The sequence below is a fragment of the Anabrus simplex genome, chromosome 3, assembly GCF_040414725.1.
Source record: "Anabrus simplex isolate iqAnaSimp1 chromosome 3, ASM4041472v1, whole genome shotgun sequence".
NCBI lineage: Eukaryota > Metazoa > Arthropoda > Insecta > Orthoptera > Tettigoniidae > Anabrus > Anabrus simplex.
In genome coordinates, this window is record NC_090267.1 from 365733510 (window position 1) to 365752417 (window position 18908).

General features: G+C 35.7%; 1 protein-coding gene across 5 annotated transcripts in view; it reads right to left on the reverse strand.

The window, feature by feature from the left end:
• sona (sol narae) overlaps nt 1–18908 on the reverse strand; it is a 679307-nt gene that overhangs the window by 65491 nt on the left and 594908 nt on the right. For all 5 annotated transcript variants that reach the window (XM_067143283.2, XM_067143282.2, XM_067143284.2 and 2 more), the window contains 4 exons: nt 14861–15119; nt 13006–13126; nt 11426–11555; nt 10201–10343 (listed from right to left, as the gene is read on the reverse strand). In XM_067143283.2, coding sequence (XP_066999384.2) covers nt 10201–10343; nt 11426–11555; nt 13006–13126; nt 14861–15119 — 653 coding nt within the window. The remainder of the gene's footprint in view (nt 1–10200; nt 10344–11425; nt 11556–13005; nt 13127–14860; nt 15120–18908) is intronic.

Below are 18908 nucleotides of genomic sequence, written 5' to 3' on the forward strand. Positions count from 1 at the left end.
ATTTTTCATTTTTTCTCTGCTCTGGTAGAGCACCACTTTTAAATTTCTTCCCTCTGTTTTTTCCAGTCTGCCACAGTAACACATCCAACATCCATAATCTGGAGCCACATTTTGAAGAATTTCCCCTTTGTCCAGTCTCTTTAATGCACTCGTCTTCTATAGAAACAATCACTTTCTTCCATTTACTCGCTATACTCACAGAGGATATGAAAACTAGAACATCCGCACCCAACCAATACTACAATGAACAATGACTGATGACTCACTGCACCTGTCCTTGAGAAAAAAACTGTCCTACCGCCAGCGGTCAGGCCAGTGCTTGTCCCATAGTCGCACCCTCCACAGCGGGTGTGCCTGAATTTAGTCTCCACCTAAAGTTCAAATTAAGTCTACCAGTGTCGGATAACACGGAATGTCGGATAAGCGAAGGTCGGATGAGCGAGACTCTACTGTAGCTGTAATATTTAACATGACTGTCTGATGAATAAACCCAAATGTAAGGAATTAAAAAATGATCTTTTTAAAACCATTAATACACATTTTACTTCTAAGTAAAAATTAATCTGATACTCTTGAATAAATAATGTATATTGTCAATAATAATAATAATAATAATAATAATAATATTAATAATAATATTAATAATAATAATAATAATAATAATAATAATAATAATAATAATAATAATCATCATCATCTTGATTTTCTTATCAGTCATCGCACTGCTTATTTTTCTTGTCAGATATGACACCATCTGAAGCAGTTTTTCAAAGTTAGACTCTACCATCCTCAAAATATTCCTATAACCTTTGGGATCTATGTCTGCCAATTCTCTGATTAGATCTGCAGAGTTGTGTAGTTTGTTCTTAATCAGTCTAAAACACACTTCCGTTTTCTTCTTCATTATCTTCTAAGTTGTTTATTTCCTCACATAACAGTCTCACACCCATATGCAATAAGCCTCTTTCTGCATCATGCCTAATACCCACAGAAGATAGAAGTCACATTCAGAGAATTTCTTTAACATCTGACTTGATTGCCAGTATTAGCTAGTAGTAAAACTACTAGTAAACTAGCCCAGTGTGTTAGATAGATAGATAGATAGATAGATAGATAGATAGATAGAAACAGGTAGACAAAGGAGTGGCTAAATTGAAAGTCTGGTGTAACTTAATATTAAAAAAAGAAATTTACTATGAGAAACTGGCTTTTAAGCAAGTTATTTTTATAAATTATTTTCTTGCAATGCAGTAATAGAAATACTGTAAAGCACTTTTGTTTGTTTACTAGATGTAATATACACAGAGTTGTAATACACATGAGGAAACATTCTCTACAATGCAATAAGTGAAATGCAATGATAATATGTATATGATGAGAAACGTTAATGGAAAGAGAAGCTCAGTTAATAGAATGATACATTTAGGCACTTATCTCAATGCCATCTAGAGTTTCTCTGACATGCATCTTGTTAGTGAGAACTACTATAGAAAAGTTCAAATATGTTTTATAATTTTGAGAATGCATTTAATTAGACAGCAGAGAACAAAGTGAGGTTCATTTTCATGCTATGAGTAGGGTGACCATATTTCTGAAGGTTCAGAATGGGACATATGTTCTCAAAATTTTATTTTTAATGTGGTATCAAGAAAACAACAAACAATTGCCATAGTTCATTTAGTTATGAATTACAAGATATGTCAACATTTTAGTCACTTTTCTGCAGTTTTCATACAAGTTTTTATTTTACTCAACATTAAATGAATCATTAAAGGGGATACACCAACCCTCAGCATTATAAAGTTAAAAATCAATATTATTTTTCTCGATAGCCCAAAACTTCATTAACTTAAAAATTGGTATGATGAAATAATACTATATTCTATCTTTGTAAGTCATAATTCAAAACATAAATAAGATATCTGGAAAAAGGTCACTGAAATAAAGAGAAAAGGCAGAGCTTAAGAATAACTGATTTCCTTGGTCTTTTAGCGAGTTTATGTATATAAAATACCAGATCATTAAACTTTACATTTCCATCCGCTATCAAAATGTAAAATAATATATATTTCTAATTAATAAAATTGTTTTGAGAATGAGACTGACTGGAAAACCAATGTTAAGGACAAAATAAAATAACAAGATTGTCCCAGTGAAAACGGAAGATATGGTCACCCTGATTATAAGGCAAATAAGAAGCTTTTCCATACAATGAAAAATATGAGTCAATGTGCAGACAGATTAATATGAAATCCATTCAATTCATTTAAAGGAGAGGGATTACTGTTATTTAAATTGATGAAGGTTTAATTAATAGGTAAAGTTAAAAATCAAGAAAGCTAGTGGGAATAAAATAATAAATATTAGTTTTTACTGACAACAGTAATGCATTGGTAGGCCTAATGATAGTACCTAATTGAAAAGCATGCAACTACAATAAAGATCCAGTAAGCACAGAAAATATTTGGGATACTAATAGTTACTAAAGAAGCATTGGAATATTCTGTATAAAACAGGAAACCCTAGAAGAGCATTCAGACGTATTATCTAATTCATGCTTTCAGACAAGGTTAATGTAAAAATATGTTAGCACTTGGTGATGAAAGGATACTCCAGGAGACTCAAAAGGTAAAAACTGAATTTAGAAATGTTAAAAGAATGAGAGTGAAAAACTATAGATTATACTGAAACAAAGTATGAAACAGTCATTTTAGAGACTAGCAGATAGAGGTAAACGTGCAGAATAATACAGACTGAGACTGGTTTCTGATAAATGAATATTAAAATGGTGATAATCAATAAATGAAATTTAAAATAATAAATAACAGAAAATAAAATATAATTATTTGACATGTACAGTATACGAAGGGGGACGGAGAGAAATAGAATCGCCAATTAATAAGAGATTTCTTTGAATTACCAAGTGCTTAGTAAAGCAACAATTTTCACAAAATAATTTGAAGAAGAAAAAGAATACCGGTATAGGGGAGAGAGAGGAAGGTGCCGCATCAAGTGAGAGAGGGACTAAAAATGAAATACTGTAGTATAAAATATTGAGTCCATGCTGTGTGTAGAATTTCAGCGATGGGTGATTAGCTACTTCCACGTGCCTAGAGATTAGAAGGAAGGAAGGAAGGAAGGAAGGAAGGAAGGAAGGAAGGAAGGAAGGAAGGAATGAAGGAATACCTTAAGTAAAGGGTATCTCTGAAGTGGCAAATAAAAACATCCAAAGCTTCCTTCTCTTATGGACATCAGCTATATGTTAAGATCATTGAATCTTATTTCAATTCAATTCTCCTTTCTTTATGGATTCAAAAACATTTACTTTTGATGATTTTTACTTGAAGAAGATGGAAATTATGGATTATTATAATGGAATATGTAATCATTGTTATAATCAGGGCTTAAAGTGGGATGGAAAGTCATCTAGTTCATTCTCAAAATACAGAACTGTACCTTGTTTAAGCTGCAGTAGAATACTAATATGGAACTGAGCTTATGCAGCTGTTATCATTACAGTATTATCTAATGTTTCTAGTGTGGACTCTCCTTGAAATACCACATCATAGTATGGGTGAAACATTTGACAGTGTAAATATGCACTGTTAAATACTATTTCATGTCAACATATTATATAGAAGACAAAATTACTCTGCATTCTGTAGCAAATGTTATGAATTTTGTTCTAATTATAGAGAGAAAATCTTAAGGACACTGGTATTCACGTACTGTTCCAATAAATAACAAAGGGGTGAAAGTTAGCCATCCTTTTTTTTTTTTTGCTAGTGGCTTTAGGTCGCACCGACACAGATAGGTCTTATGGCAACGGTGGGATAGGAAATGACTAGGAGTTGGAAGGAGGCGGCCGTGGTCTTAATTAAGGTACAGCCCCAGCATTAGCCTGTTATAAAAACCATCTTCAGGGCTGCCGACAGTGGGATTCAAACCCACTATCTCCTGGATGCAAGCTCACAGCCGCGCGCCCCTAACCGCACAGACAATATTTTATATGCAGGGTTATTTACCTAAGATATTACACTAAAGTAACTTCTTATCCATTAAGGATATTGATATTATGTTTTCATATTATTGGATGGTGTTAAGGGGCTCATGCAACATTGTGCTACTTTTCTCATGGGATTATTAATAACAAAGATATTGACAAAAACTTCATTTTTTAAAATGGTACTACAGTAATTTCTTGCACCAGCAGAACAGTTTGTACTATTATGACTTCAGACATGCAGTCAATTCACACACTGAAAAATTACGTTTTGAAATATGAATGATACTTCAATTTGCATTGCTAGTAGTTGAGAGCGGTCTTGCCATATCAGATGGCATTCACTATCAAAGTAAGCCGTTTCCTTGTAATCTAAAGTAATTTTGTAAGTGCCATGTTATGTATCCCCTGGGTCTACAGTGTGTTATGACAGGTGAACTAAAAACAGGAGTTGTAGGTTTATATTTATAGATTGGTGTTGGTCAGTAACATCACAGCATGTGCTGCAATATCAAGGGAAATTCTTTGGTCTGTGGCATCATCTATAGAGAAAAGGCTACAGATATGTATTGCCATTGATGATGAACATTTCGCATACATAATAAAACAGAAATATTAATAGGAGGACCACTAATTGGGAAGTTCCTTTTCAAATCAGAATCAGAACATTTATGTTGCAAATGGGTTGTTTCCCCCAGTGGCAAAATCATAAGAAATACATATAAACATATTTACACTTATGATACTATGATATTGTCTCCCACTGAGTTCTAATTTTCTCCTGCCTTGACCTCATTCTACATTTGAATGAATGCAGATCTTTTGGGAAAGTGTTAAAGATGCCCTTTGGTAAGCTGTTCCATTCTCTTTCCCTGCTTCCCACAAACGAATATTTGCCCGAGTTATTTTGCCATTGGCTTAATCTTATCTTAGACTCATGATCAAACCTACTATAAACACCTTCAGTCTTTAATCTCTTTCCAGTATCCTCCTAAGTACTTTCCTCTGTGTATGCCAGGTACATATCCCCAATCTTGCTCTAAACCTCCTTTCTGTTAAACTCTTCCACCCAAGTTTCCTTAGCATGACACTAATACTGCTAGTCTTTCTGTAATCTCCCACAACATACCTAACTGCTTTCCTCTCTATCCACTCCAGTTCATTGGTACCCATTGGTCTTTTTTAATTCCACCTACAATCAACCAATGAGTGACTGTGAGCTGCAAATCAGCATAGGCCTAGTGTCTTCATTACATAAAGCAAAAATCCCATTGCCTAAAACATATTTACATGCAAAATTCCCATTAGTGTCATAACACTTAAACAGATGATACTGTAGTATATTCCAATGCCCAGTCCACTTCGATCATTGCCAATTAAATCTAACTGGGATATTATTAACTTGCATTCTGAATGAAGCAGTTCAGTTCTGTAGTGTTATTTTCATTTTTCTATTCAACTGTATTCTTCTTCTTCCTCTTCTTCTTGTACTATATCCCCATCAGATGTTGGCTCTCATCAGAGTGATCTGGTTCTTGTTCTCAGCAACTTGGAAAAGAGGGGAATACTGAGCCCATACCATTCTCGTAGATTCCCCTACTCCCCCTATCTTTAATTTTATCTTGTAAGCTGAAGGATTCTATATTTATCATTTTGAATAATATGGCCAAAGTAATCCAGTTCCTTCTTTTTGATGTTGTGCACCTTTGTTCAGGTGTTGGAGTACTTCAGTGTTATGTACTCTGTCAACCTGTGATATTCTGAGCAAGTGTCGGTAGCACCACATCTCAAAGGGTCAAAGTCTTTTGGTTCTGTTCTCTGTTAGGGTCAAGTTTTGGCACCATAAAGTAAGACAGAAAATACGTAACACCAAAGTAAACAAAGAGATTGATCTTAAAGTCCCTGTCACAGAGAAGTTTGCTCATTCTCTTCAATGCAGTCCTTACCTGTTCAGTCCAGAACTTAATTTCAACAACACTGTTCCAGCTGTGATCAAATATGCTGCTGAGATACTTAAAGTGTTGGACTTGCTCCAGTGATGTGCCAGCTACTGTCAAGTTAACAGGTTGAATGACATTTTCAAAATAGAGACAATAAAGCTTTAGTTAAGACTACTGTCTGATATGGCAAAACCAGTGAAATGTAAATGGAAGTATTATCGATATTTCAAAAATTAATTGCCTCATGTGTGAATTAATAACATGCTTGAAGTGGTAAATTTGCAAATTTCCTGCTAGGATCAGAAATTACTATAATTCTATTAAAAAAGTATGAAGTTAATGTTAATCTTCCCTTCTTCTTCTTGATACATATCTGCGTATGCAGGTCGTTCACAGAGCCTCTTCCAATCTTCTCTTTTTCCCACATTCTATCGTTCATTACTGTCTGCCACTGTAGTCCTCTCCGATTTATGTCATCCACCACCTGATCCTTCCATCTTGTTCGTGGTCTTTCAATTCATCTTCTTCCAGATTCTGTCCATTGTAGAGCTCTTCTTGGTAATCTTTCTTGTCCCATTCTTTTGACATGGCCGAACCATTTCAGTCTATTTCTCTCCATAGTTTCTTTTAGAGGGTTGATCTGTAGTGTGTTTGGTATGGTTTCATTTCTTATCTTGCCCCTCCTTGTTTTACACAGGATCCCTCACAGAAATTTCATCTCTGTTGCTTGTTATCTACTCAGATCTTTTTTTGTCCAAGACCAACATTCTGCTCCATAGGTCAGTATTGGCAAATAATACCATTTATATATCATGATTTTTGCTTTGTTAGGTACTTTCCAATTTCTAATTATGTCTTGTACACAGTAATAAAATTTTGAGCAATTTCCTATCCTCTCCAAAATTTCTTCCTTGATGCTTCCTTTCCCAGTTAGCTTACTTCCTAGGTATTTAAAAGCATTTACTTATTTAAGAATTTTTTCATTACACCTAACATCCTTCATTTTTTTGTTTTCTCTACTGATTTTCATTACCTCACTTTTCATCAAACTTATTTGCATGTCTGCTTCTTCAATTGCCCTCTGCTAGGTATTTAGTTGTTCTTCAAATTTTTGTTCATTTTCTTCCCATATCATTACATTGTCTGCATATGCTATAACTTTCATATCATTTGCTGTTGACCCTTGGTGAACTTTCCTCATAATGTTGTCCATCACTATATTAAAGAGCACTGGTGAAAGTACACTTCCTTGTCAAACTCCTCTGTCTGTTCTAAACCATTCTGATTTTTTGCCATCTATTATAACAGTTCAGACATTTGTTATAGATGTCAGGCATCAACCAGCTAGTGCATAACAAAATATTAATGCAAAGATCCATGATAGGCCTAGCAAGCATTTGGTAGCTTATTAACATCGCTTTCAACAATCAAATGAACCTCGGATTGAATGAAAATGTTAATACCTATGTTAATCCCATGGAAAAATGCAGCACGTTTTAAGAGCCCTTTAATATGATTTAAGAATAAGAAACCAGAATGTTGATATCTTCAGTGGAATAGAAGTTATTTCAGTGTACATATACTAATCTATTTAAGCAGAAATAAATTACCTTAGAGATATCTAGTTTGTTGTGACTTCATGAAACCTAATCTCTTCTGGCTCTAATTCACCAAAGAAATGAACAGTGCACAAAATTATGAGAAATGTAATTTCTCACTAATCAAATAATGACAGAATATCTACCGTTGTAATCACCCTATACCTAACTCACACTTAGGATGCCTGGAGCAGTTTTGGTTGATAAGTTAATAATGACTATTTTAAAATACTATGCATTTAATAGTCACAAATATTTGACAGGGTTAAGAGCCAGAGATACCTGAAGAATAATCGAGCTACATCCTCTTTCGTCCCACTTCAAGTACCGATTATATAAATGAATCATAACATTATTCTTCTTAATTTATGTTTTGAAGTTGTAGAAGACAATGTTTTTATACTTTAAAAATGTTAAAACAGTTCAAGAATATGCTGAACATATACAAATAAGGGAAATTAAAGTAATATAATAAATATAGACATAAGTATTAAAACTGGATTATATGAAAGAGAAATAATAAATGAAAGAGAAGAGCAAATAAATAGGAATACCATATAGAAGAGAGAAAGATTATATTAAAAACACATGAATAAATTCTAACTAGATGATTTTAACCTAAGTAACATTACTGAATAGATTAACAAAGTAGCATATTAAAGGAATAATTTATACTGAGGAAAATTAGTGGAGATCTACGAATAATGAAGAAAGAAAATAACTGTATTCAATTTAAAAAATTTGATGAGATTTGAGCTGAAAACATTGGGTGTTCCTAGAGCATGAAATTAAAGTTCCACATTTCTGACCAGGGTACAACATAATATATTAGAGAATGAGTGTGGGAACAATGAACTTGGCAAGGGCAAGACCACTCTCTACTCTGTAGCTAATGTCTGGAACTTTTGAACATTTTCAGCTCAGTTCTGTTTACAGTATAACACAGAAATGTTTAGGAATATTCTGTTAAATAGCAAAGAGGTAAGAAGAATTGGTTAGATGATTTGAACATTACTGGACACAAAGGGGCTCATTCCTTTTAACTAAGCCTTTTATAATTATTCTTGAGTATTGTCCAAACAGTCAAACAATAATTTTTCATTGTAGTGTTTTTTCTATAATGTTACACAGGAAAAAAGTTCCTTTTTGCAATAAGGCAGAGAAGAAACAGTTCTATTTATGTTGTGCAGCAAGATACTTGTACTTTGCTTTAATTGTCAATCCATTCAATTATTGATACAGAGGCACCCAGTTAATTTTGGAACATCATGGTGATGATATATTCAGGTCTTAAAACAAAACTTTACCTGGTTATGGCTGAGGGTGCCATTGTGGTGTTCCTAAATGTCCTGTTATCAATATATGCTTTCTGACATAAAAAATGATCAGCTGAAAATTTTGAAATGCCTGAATGCAAGCATGACTGGAAGGAAGGAGCACATTATCATAGGAATTCCTATACTTTGCCAATAAAAGGGTGCACTTCAACAATTTTAGAACCACTCAAAATGATAAACATTTACTGCAAATTGTCCTAAGAGCTACTTGCCACTTTTCTAACATAAGAGAATTACATAGGTTTACTGGCAAAGTGTATTTTGGACAAATGTATATTAAAGAGTATGGCACTAAATATTTTATTGCGTTTGACGATAGCATGGAATGAGGTTTAGGAAGTTTGACTCTGCTTCTTCCATACAAGAATTTGTTCAGTTTTTGTGCAATGAAGTGTACAGTGCTACTGACTTAAGTTTAGTGAGACTTAATACTTACAGATCTTTTTGAAACATGACTTCCTTTACTATCATGATAGACAATGCTATGAACTATTACTGTTGTACATTTTCACTTATTTATCTCATACTGACAATGAAAGTTGACTGCTAGCAATGGGATTCACCATGCTAACACATTACTCCCAATATTGCCTGAAGGAAGACAGCTATTGATAAATAGGCCTTGGACTCCAGAGGAAAATTATGACAGGTTTAGATTACATTTTCATCATTCTGGACTAACTGCAGTTAGTTCGTTTCCCATCTCAGACTCAGTTTTTTCTTTGGTATGAGGAACTGGAATGGAAATTTTAGCCTTATAAGGACAATTAAGGAGCTATCTGATATGAAAGATATTATTTTTTGTTACAACTTTTAATATTAATGTTGCTGGGATTTGTGTGTTGGCTTGGAACTATTCGAAAGAATGCAATCATCAGCTGGTGAAACCTAGCCCTACAAAAGACTATATTATAGAGTACTGTAATGAGTTTAAAGATGAAATAAAAGAACCATATTATACCAGTTATTGCAAAAAGTAATTCTTTTCTCAGTGCTATAAATTTGCACACTTTTTTTAAATCAGAACATAGCCTGAAATTTCTTCAAGAAAGAGAAGTTATCAAAGGCAAAACTATGCAAAGAAATGCATATTATAGTAAAATAAATATTTATTTAAATAAATATTTAAATATTTAATCGTTATTATGAGCCCCTTTATCTCTTGCAACCTTCCTTTTAGATATAAAATTGCCTGTTATGCTCAGAATTAAGTTGTTCATGGGCAGCATTTACATATTTGGTTCATAGTAAAAAAGTATTTCCTAAATCCTCATGTTCTTTCCCACACCAGTGGTTTGTAAGGCAGGTGGCCATATTCTTACTTGGTGACAGCAACTGCTATGTCATAGACCGGTAACCGCCTCTCTCGGAACAGGTACTTTCCCATGTCCGTAAGTGCTGCTGCTGAATCAATTGCATCTCTTCCTACACGATTCCTTTCCAAGTAAGGTGTGGCATCTCGTCCCTGCAACAATAAAATTTAGCATTTATAGATTTTCTTAAGTAAATCTGTTGAATTTGATTCTCCACTGCTGATATTGTATATATTTATTTAGAAAATGTGTCCAAATTGATTAGACCAACCATAGGCAATGGTTTAGTAAAAATAGAACAAACTTCACGTCAGAGAAAGTCAGTCTGTTAAGAAGGAAGCTGTATGTTTTGGTTTTGACTGAGTTAATACAACTTTAAAGCTTTTCAGACTGTTGAACCACGAATTATAACACATATAACACTAGAACTACAAAAAACCACTAATGAACAAAGAATGGCATGTTTTGTTCTACAAGTACATCTACACTCCCGGCACTAAAAGCCATATGCTAAATAAATATGTACAATAATGCCAATTTTAAATGCATGCAATAACACCGAAATCAATCCCATTTTTGCATCAAAATGTAATACTTTTATTCATCATAAAATTGAGCGTCTATTGATGACCGAAATATGTGAGCCCTCTTTTTCCCCTAAACGTAAAATATATCTATTTCCTGGACTTTGAGTTTTTCATTTAATTACTGAAGTTCTTTTATGTTTCGCATTTGAGTTTCATGTCAGCATTCTGAACAATAATTGATGTGATTGATTTTTGTTTTACTTATACCTAATGTATGTTAAAATATTGATCATCCACTCAATTTTTTAAAAATGTATCACTTTTTAACCAACTGGAAAGCCTAAATTATTATATTGACTAGGCAACGATGAACGTTATGGCTTCTAATCAAACAAGATTGTAGTTGTACATATCTCAACCACAGGGACGTGATTTTTCATGTTGAAATTCATACAGAATGGCTCCCTTTCGAACCACGGCTTCCTCTGAAATAAGCAAATGACATTGCCACTTGGTTGTTGTTATACCTTCTGTTACAGCTTCAAAATATGAGGAAGAAGAAAGTTACTTTATTTGGCAATCTTTCATACTCATTCAGAAAGTTTTTGATAAATACTCTCATTATAAAGTTAACTGTTAACTCTTTACGACAACAGAGATTAAATAAAATAATTCAGCCAATTTTTGGCCATGTAGATTCTCCTTACCCGTGATATGATAATTCCTGCAATACTGATGCGAATCTTTGGTCCCTTTAGTAGTTTGTACCGGAGGTCCACTCCATTCCAGAAGGATACAAAATACCGCTTGATTTGTACATTGTCTCCTCCATGTAACCTGCAACAAATGGCGTGTAGATCTTAGAGCACAAACACTACACAGCTATTTTTATACTCCAATCCAAAAGTAATTCTGAAATGAACGTGGGACTTTTAGTTCATCGAAGAAGATAAATAAGCTGCACGAGTAACCCTCCCAAAGATACTAACACTTTTGTTCTCTCCCCCGGTCACGATAGCCTTTTGTGTATTGGTCATTAGTGAAAGCTCAGTGATACTGACACGCGAAATAATAACGCAATGGTGGCTGCATAATCACAGGCGATAACACATACAAAACTACTTGCTAACAGATCAATCTCACGTCATTTCTACAATAAGTGAGTATGGAATTTCACGTACATGTGTGCAATAGAAAGTTGCAATTTACAATTTACGACAAATATATCAAAACGTTGAGAAAAGAAACATACAGGTGTGAAGAGATAGGTCTGTGTTCTGATGGACTGAATACGATAAATTCTGAACAGACATAGGCCCTATAACGCAGGCAACTATCAAGTCAGGTAATTCTTCCATTCGTTCCTTACAACTTCTCTTCAATATTTATTGTGTTTCGCATTATAAAATTACACCCCATATATAGATTGTGAAACTGGGCTGAAAGAAAGGCTAAGGAATGCAGCTGGACTAGCTGACAGAAAAAATGGAGCTGACTTTTATCTGGATAACAGCGTATTCTGAAAACAATGCGCGCCGGTATAAAGGCAACTTCGCATTGCAGTCAATGAGATTTGAATCGTATGTTCTTTATTGGGTTAGAAGCTAAGAAATGGCTGTGAAATAAATTGGCCATCCTATCGCCTTAATGCCTATATCAGTGTTATATTTAAAAACATTTTTTACAAAAATGTTCTACTGCCTAATAGCATAATGAAATATACACGGACTATGTTGAATTATATGATTTAGTGTTTGATTCAAATTAGTAAATCTTAACTCAGCTACGAACCAAAAAAGAAAACGACGAAAATTTTCACTTAGAACTCTAAACAATTCATAACTAATGAGGATTCATTGCAAAAGAAATTGCGTTAGTTTTTATCAGAATATTATATTATTTTCTATGAATGTTCGTTTAATTAATTCGATAATCTCCAGTGATTCTATTTCGTGCTGTATATTCCTGAGTTTGTGTGTTTGCATGGGACGCTTGAGGGTGGTCATAACGACTAGAACAAAGACTGCTAGTCTTGTTGTTATTATGAAATATCTCACTTCTTGTTTCATGTTCCTGAAATAAAAGAAGATATTTGAGAGGAATTATGTGTTCTATGTCTTACTGGTCCTAATTTATTCAACTGTTCAGCTTCGGGCGGAAGGCACGTTGTAACATTATGACCATTTTACCTCTTATACAATAACCACTACTTTATGAAGAAATTATACTTTTATGTTTAAAACTATATTTTTAATATTATAATTGCGGAATCTGGAGTGGTACATACCTATAACCGTCGTAGTCTACGATGACTAAGATCTCGGGATAAATGACGTACGGTGCTTCCCGTTTGTTGATTGATCTCTTCTTGCGCATTCGCTTCGCAAGACGATCTGGTTCCATGAAGGCTACAATAGGAATAAAAGAAATATTAGCATAAACCTTCATTGTGAGGATTGAGAGTTTTGTTTTAATATAATAACTCTCTCTCTTTCTTGAATATTGGACAGTATAAAAACACAGTTACAGTGTTGTGAATAGTATGGCAGTAAAATTATGTTGAAGAAGAACTTAATCAACAAGTATTGTAAGAACAATCTCTTATTTGTTCGATGGCTAAAATTATTTAAATTTTTATTTATTATTTCATCGTTGACAGGAATGGAAGTCAATCTAATGAGCAGAAATGGTCTTAACGTAATATGGTGTTGTTGAGCAACTCCATCAACATATCCTAGTTTTCTACGGTCACTAGAGTCGTCAGAATCATTCGATTTTGAGCAGGGACTTAGTGTTAGTTGCCCTTCCCAACGTGAATGTGCAAGTACATAACTGCAACATACACGCACCTAATTTAAACCTCGGCCACCGGAGTAGATGGTGAATAGTTCATCCACTGAGTTATCGCAATGGCTTCACATCAACAATATCGTTAATATTATGTATTCGTATACTAATTAATTTAGCAAAATGTTGGACAGTCACTCTTTCCATGTGAAATTATTATTGAAAAGCGGTGGAATGTATTTGTGAGCGTTAAAAGCTCGAATAGTCTCTGAGAATGGTTAATGGTTCTCGCTAGTGGGCAATGTAATCGCTAAGTTGTTTAAGAGTGAGATCCTCTCTTGAAAATATTCGAAGAATTCAATGTTTTCTGATCCTCGTGTGGGTAAAATATTACCATAAATTCATAATTTTGAATGTTACCGATCATTGTTCAGAATGTATTTTCTCGAATGGTCTTTGCCTCGAATCCGATTTCTCAAATATCGAACCATCTGAATAACTAATCGAGAATATTGCTGAAGAAATTTTTTTCTAGAGTGAAGACTGGACATGAACTAATAACAACTTACAATATTTCAATAACTTAACACTATCATTTTCGACGCTGAAAGCCATTCCTGGTTTTCCGATCTATTCTAATATAATACAGTATAAATATTTCTCCTTGTAGAGCAAATCGCAATCAGGAATGCTCTCCATTCGGAATGTTGTGCAGCCATGTAGTTTACGTTATTCCATGGTTTCCCAATTGCAATCAGTTCCTCTTTAACTCTTCGCTTCCAAGTGTTCCTAGATCTTCTACGCTTCCTCTTTCATTTTGGTTTCTATTCTAAGACCGAATTTTCAACTGCCCCACCCGTTTTCTTAATGTGTGTCCTATCTACCCCACTTTCGTTTCCTTATTTCTACACCAATGGGTTTCTGGTTGGTTTTCTTCCCTAGCTGTTTGCATTTACTTTAGATAATCTTATTGTTATGTTACGCCGCAGACAGCAATTCGCAAGTACGTGGAGTTGGTGTGTGATCTGTTTGGTGATATTACGACTTAAGTTATTCAATATTTCAAAGATGGATGTTCAGCACAAAATTATATCAAGTAGAAAAATGATTCTTAAATGCTTCTAATGGCTACACCTCATGTGCCAAAAAGTAAAATTCACTGGGATTTCTTAAGATAACTATAAGTAAGGGGGTAATTATTTCCGTACAAAGTGTGCTATCAATATTCGTAAAACTGACACAGGAGAAACGATTAGGGAGTTTTTGCTTTCGGGAAAACAGTCACTCGAAATGTTCGGAATATTAGGTTTGGGATTATGTGTGAAAATTTAATTTTAAACATTTTGAATACCGACCGTAGTCGCTAAGTGCCTCCATCTTGTTTTCTGCACCACTCCGCCTATACACTATGTGATGATGTGGGCTGACTGACGCACTCCGTCGATCTCTCCTTAGAGGAAATCCCGATTTCACGGCTACGTCGTTAGCTATGTCTTCGCCTTCTTCATCCAGGAACATCTCATCGTCGGATTCATCCTTATCGTTGTCATCGAGGTGTTGTCGAACTCGGGCTGGTACAGGCTTCAAAACTAAGTCGTGCCCTATCGTGCCTTCCTGCAACATAAGACAGATATGTTCTTTGGTCAGTGATTTCTACTTAAAAAGAGCAAAATAATAGGAAAGTACAGATCTTTGATTAATCCAAAACACCACAAAGATAAACTTATTTTTATGTTAAATTAAATGATTTTAATTACATTGTATTTCATCATTACCACATATACTATCAAATACAAGCGTCTATGTTGGTCATATGGTATAGTGAGTCGGTGTTGCCTGACGAGCAAGATTAGTTCCTAAGGAAGAAACCTTACCATTTCTTCTCAATTAATACGAAAAAAAGATAATTTATAGCGATTTTCTGACTTTTGGTTGTATTCTATGATGTCACCCATAACTTACAGCGATGACACACTCCCGCTCCACCATCTCTTAACTCGCAAGTTGCCAGAATGTTTCGTGATTCAAGAGTTGAACTAAAACCAACGTTCATATTTTTGTATCATGAAATACATTATTATGGTTCCAAAATGCAACTGATATATAAGATTCTAACAGTATTACAATTAAAGTCCGCCTCTGTGGTGTAGTGGTTAGTGTGATTAGCTGCCACCCCCCCCCCCGGAGACCCGGGTTCGATTCCCGGCTCTGCCACGAAATTTGAAAAAGTAGTACGAGGGCTGGAGCGGTGTCCACTCAGCCTCGGTAGGTCAACTGACTAGAGGGGGGTTCGATTCCCTCCTCGGCCATCCTCGGAGTGGTTTTTCGTGGTTCCCACTTCTCCTCCAGGCAAATGCCGGGATGGTACCTAACTTAAAGCCACAGCCGCTTTCTTTCCTCTTCCTTGTCTATCCCTTCCAATCTTCCCATCCCCCCGCAAGGCCCCTGTTCATCATAGCAGGTGAGGCAGCTTGGGTGAGGTACTGGACCTCCTCCCAATTGTATCTCCCGACCCAAAGTCTCACGCTCCAGGACACTGCCCTTCAAGCGGTAGAGGTGGGATCCCTCGCTGAGTGCGAGGGAAAAACCAACCCTGGTGGGTAAACAGATTAAGAAAGAAAGAAAGAAAGAAAGATTAAAATAAAATCATTGTATGAGTCACGGCACAAATTTCTCAGTGAACCTGAACATCTCCCTAATTAATGTCATTATGATATTTTTATTTGTTTTCATGCGACGGTATGAAGAACACTGCTACATATTTAGCTTTATGTGTAATATGCTGCCAGGCTGAGTGGCTCAGGCGGTTGAGGCGCTGGCCTCCTGGCCCCAACTTGGCAGGTTCAACCCTGGCTCAGTCCGGTGGTATTTGAAGGTGCTCAAATAAGTCAGCCTCGTGTCGGTAGCTTTACTGGCACGTAAAAGAACTCCTGTGGGACAAAATTCCGCCACCTCGGCGTCTCCGAAAACCGTAAAAGAGTAGTTAGTGGGACGTAAAGCCAATAACATTATTATTATTGTAATATGCTGCGGTAAGGTTATGCCAGTTATTGCTACTTACATACAGATAGACTACTGTTCTTTCGTAATGTTTGGTGGTTATCATAACTAACTATTCAAGTTGGCAACAATGATAGTTGTTACTTACGTTTGCAATATTCGCCTTTCCGTGAGTAAACTTACATGATTTCAACTGCAGTGTAACCTTACGCTTATTTCTTGCGTTATTATTATTATTATTATTATTATTATTATTATTATTATTATTATTATTATTATTATTATTATTATTATTAAATACGTTGTACAGTTACGTTCCTGAATATTATTGCTGTATTAATTAACCCGACAATGTTTGTTTGGTTAATGCCTATTTAGCCTGCAGTAGTGTTGTACTGTACTTTAATTTGGAGTAGTTATATCTATCCGCAAATGACCTGGCGATCTATTAATGGTTGGTCTCTAAATGGGCGTACACAGATTTTTAAACCTTCAATAAAATAGCACAACTTGTTGTTCAGCAAGTAAAATTTAAAATGGTGATAACAGACATTAGAAGCATATGTCAACTGCATTTCCATAGAAATCGCCCCTTATTTGTCAAGTTGGACATTTTGTGCAAAATTGTACAATATTGATTAATGCCACTTCCTCCCACTACCTTCCAACTTATAGACAACCTTACGAGAACTACTGTCTGTTGGGAATTAGAAAGAACAGCACATGAATGGCATATGAACGCCGGTGCTGTGCCTGAGATGTTTTATAATAATGGAAGTGAAAGGGATAAGGCTTTGCGCGGGAAATGTTTGTGACATCTGAAGGAGTAAGACGAACCGCACTGTGGTTGAACTGTGTATTGTACTTGATATACCGGGGAAACTGTTGAGGTCATCTGCTCTTACATAACCACTGGGAGAGTACAGTTCGGTAAACACGACGGAACCCGTTATAATGATGCCCCTTCCTTCTCCCCATCCGTCCATTCATGCGCTAAGAAATCAAGAAAAAATGTCTTATTCTTCAGTTCTTTATGACAGATCTTACTTTCATTTCTTCCCTTACGCAGCTTATTGCTACGTACTATGTCGGAAATAATGGGGATTTAGAACTAAGTAATACAAGCCTTTTAAACGAGCGAGCTGGTTGCGTTGTTTCATCTTTTTTCTTTGCTAGTGGTTTAACGTCGCACTAACACGTCGACGAGGAAGAATGGGAAAACTGGGTGAGTTGGCCGTGCGGTTAGGCGCGTGGAGCAGCGAACATGCATCCGGGAATAATGGTTTCGAGCCCCACTGTCGGCAGCCCTAAAGACGGTTTTTTTGTGGTTTCCCATTTTCACACCAGGCAAATGCTGGGGTTGTACCTTAATTAAGGTCATGGCCGTTTCCTTCCAACTCCTATTGTAAAAAAAATGGAAAGGAGCTAGGATTGGGAATATAGCAGCCGTGGCTTTAACTAAGGTACAGCCCCAGAATTTGTCTGTTGTGAAAATGGGCTGCCGATGGTGGGATTCGAATCCACCATCTTCCGAATGCAAGCTCAGACTTATGCGACTCTAACTGCACAGCCAACTCACTCGGTGCATTCGAGGCGTGTAGTTGCTAGATTGAACTCGGAAGAAAGTGGGTTCGAATCGCACAGTCTTGAGTAAGGTTGTCCGTATTTATCCATTTTCACACGAGGCAAATGCTTGAGGCCACGATTGTTTTGTTCCCAATCCTAGCCCTGCCCAAACCCATCGTTACCATAAGACCTGTCTGAGCCGATGCGAGATAAATCAAACAGCAAACAAGCCTCCAGCACTTGCTCAATGACTTTGGTGTAGAATTCGGAAAATTTACAGAATTTCGCTTTGCATGCGCCCACAAAATGCATCGAAACAGTCTTGCTACGTTGCAGGTTGTTACGGAGACTGAAGTGACCTCTCTTTTAATTCTTTTTGTTCAAAATATCTGAAATGTTCAGATACTTGATTCAGATGAAGATAAAGTATTACTCATTTCTATGTAATGTAGAACTTAATTCGATATTCAGGAAAATATGGATAGTTATTCATTCCATTCCCAGCCCAGTCTCGCAGCTTTTCTCGGAAAAGGTATGGTATGAGATTCACTCAGCCTCAAAGTATGAGGTATTACGAAGCTGTATGGTACCAACGTTGACGACTTCGACTTTAAGAAATGCCACTCACATCCAGCTTATTTGCCCTAAGGAAGACAATAGTCTGTCAGACTTCCAATTAACTCGAAATTTACGGAACATTTTCTGATGTCTGAATTGTAATTTCCTGTGTAACTCCTTGGATAAATGATCAATGTTCTGGTCTTCAGACCACGAGACTCTGGATTCTATTCCCGGCCAACTTCTCAGATTTTAACTGCATAAAACAGAGTTAGGCCA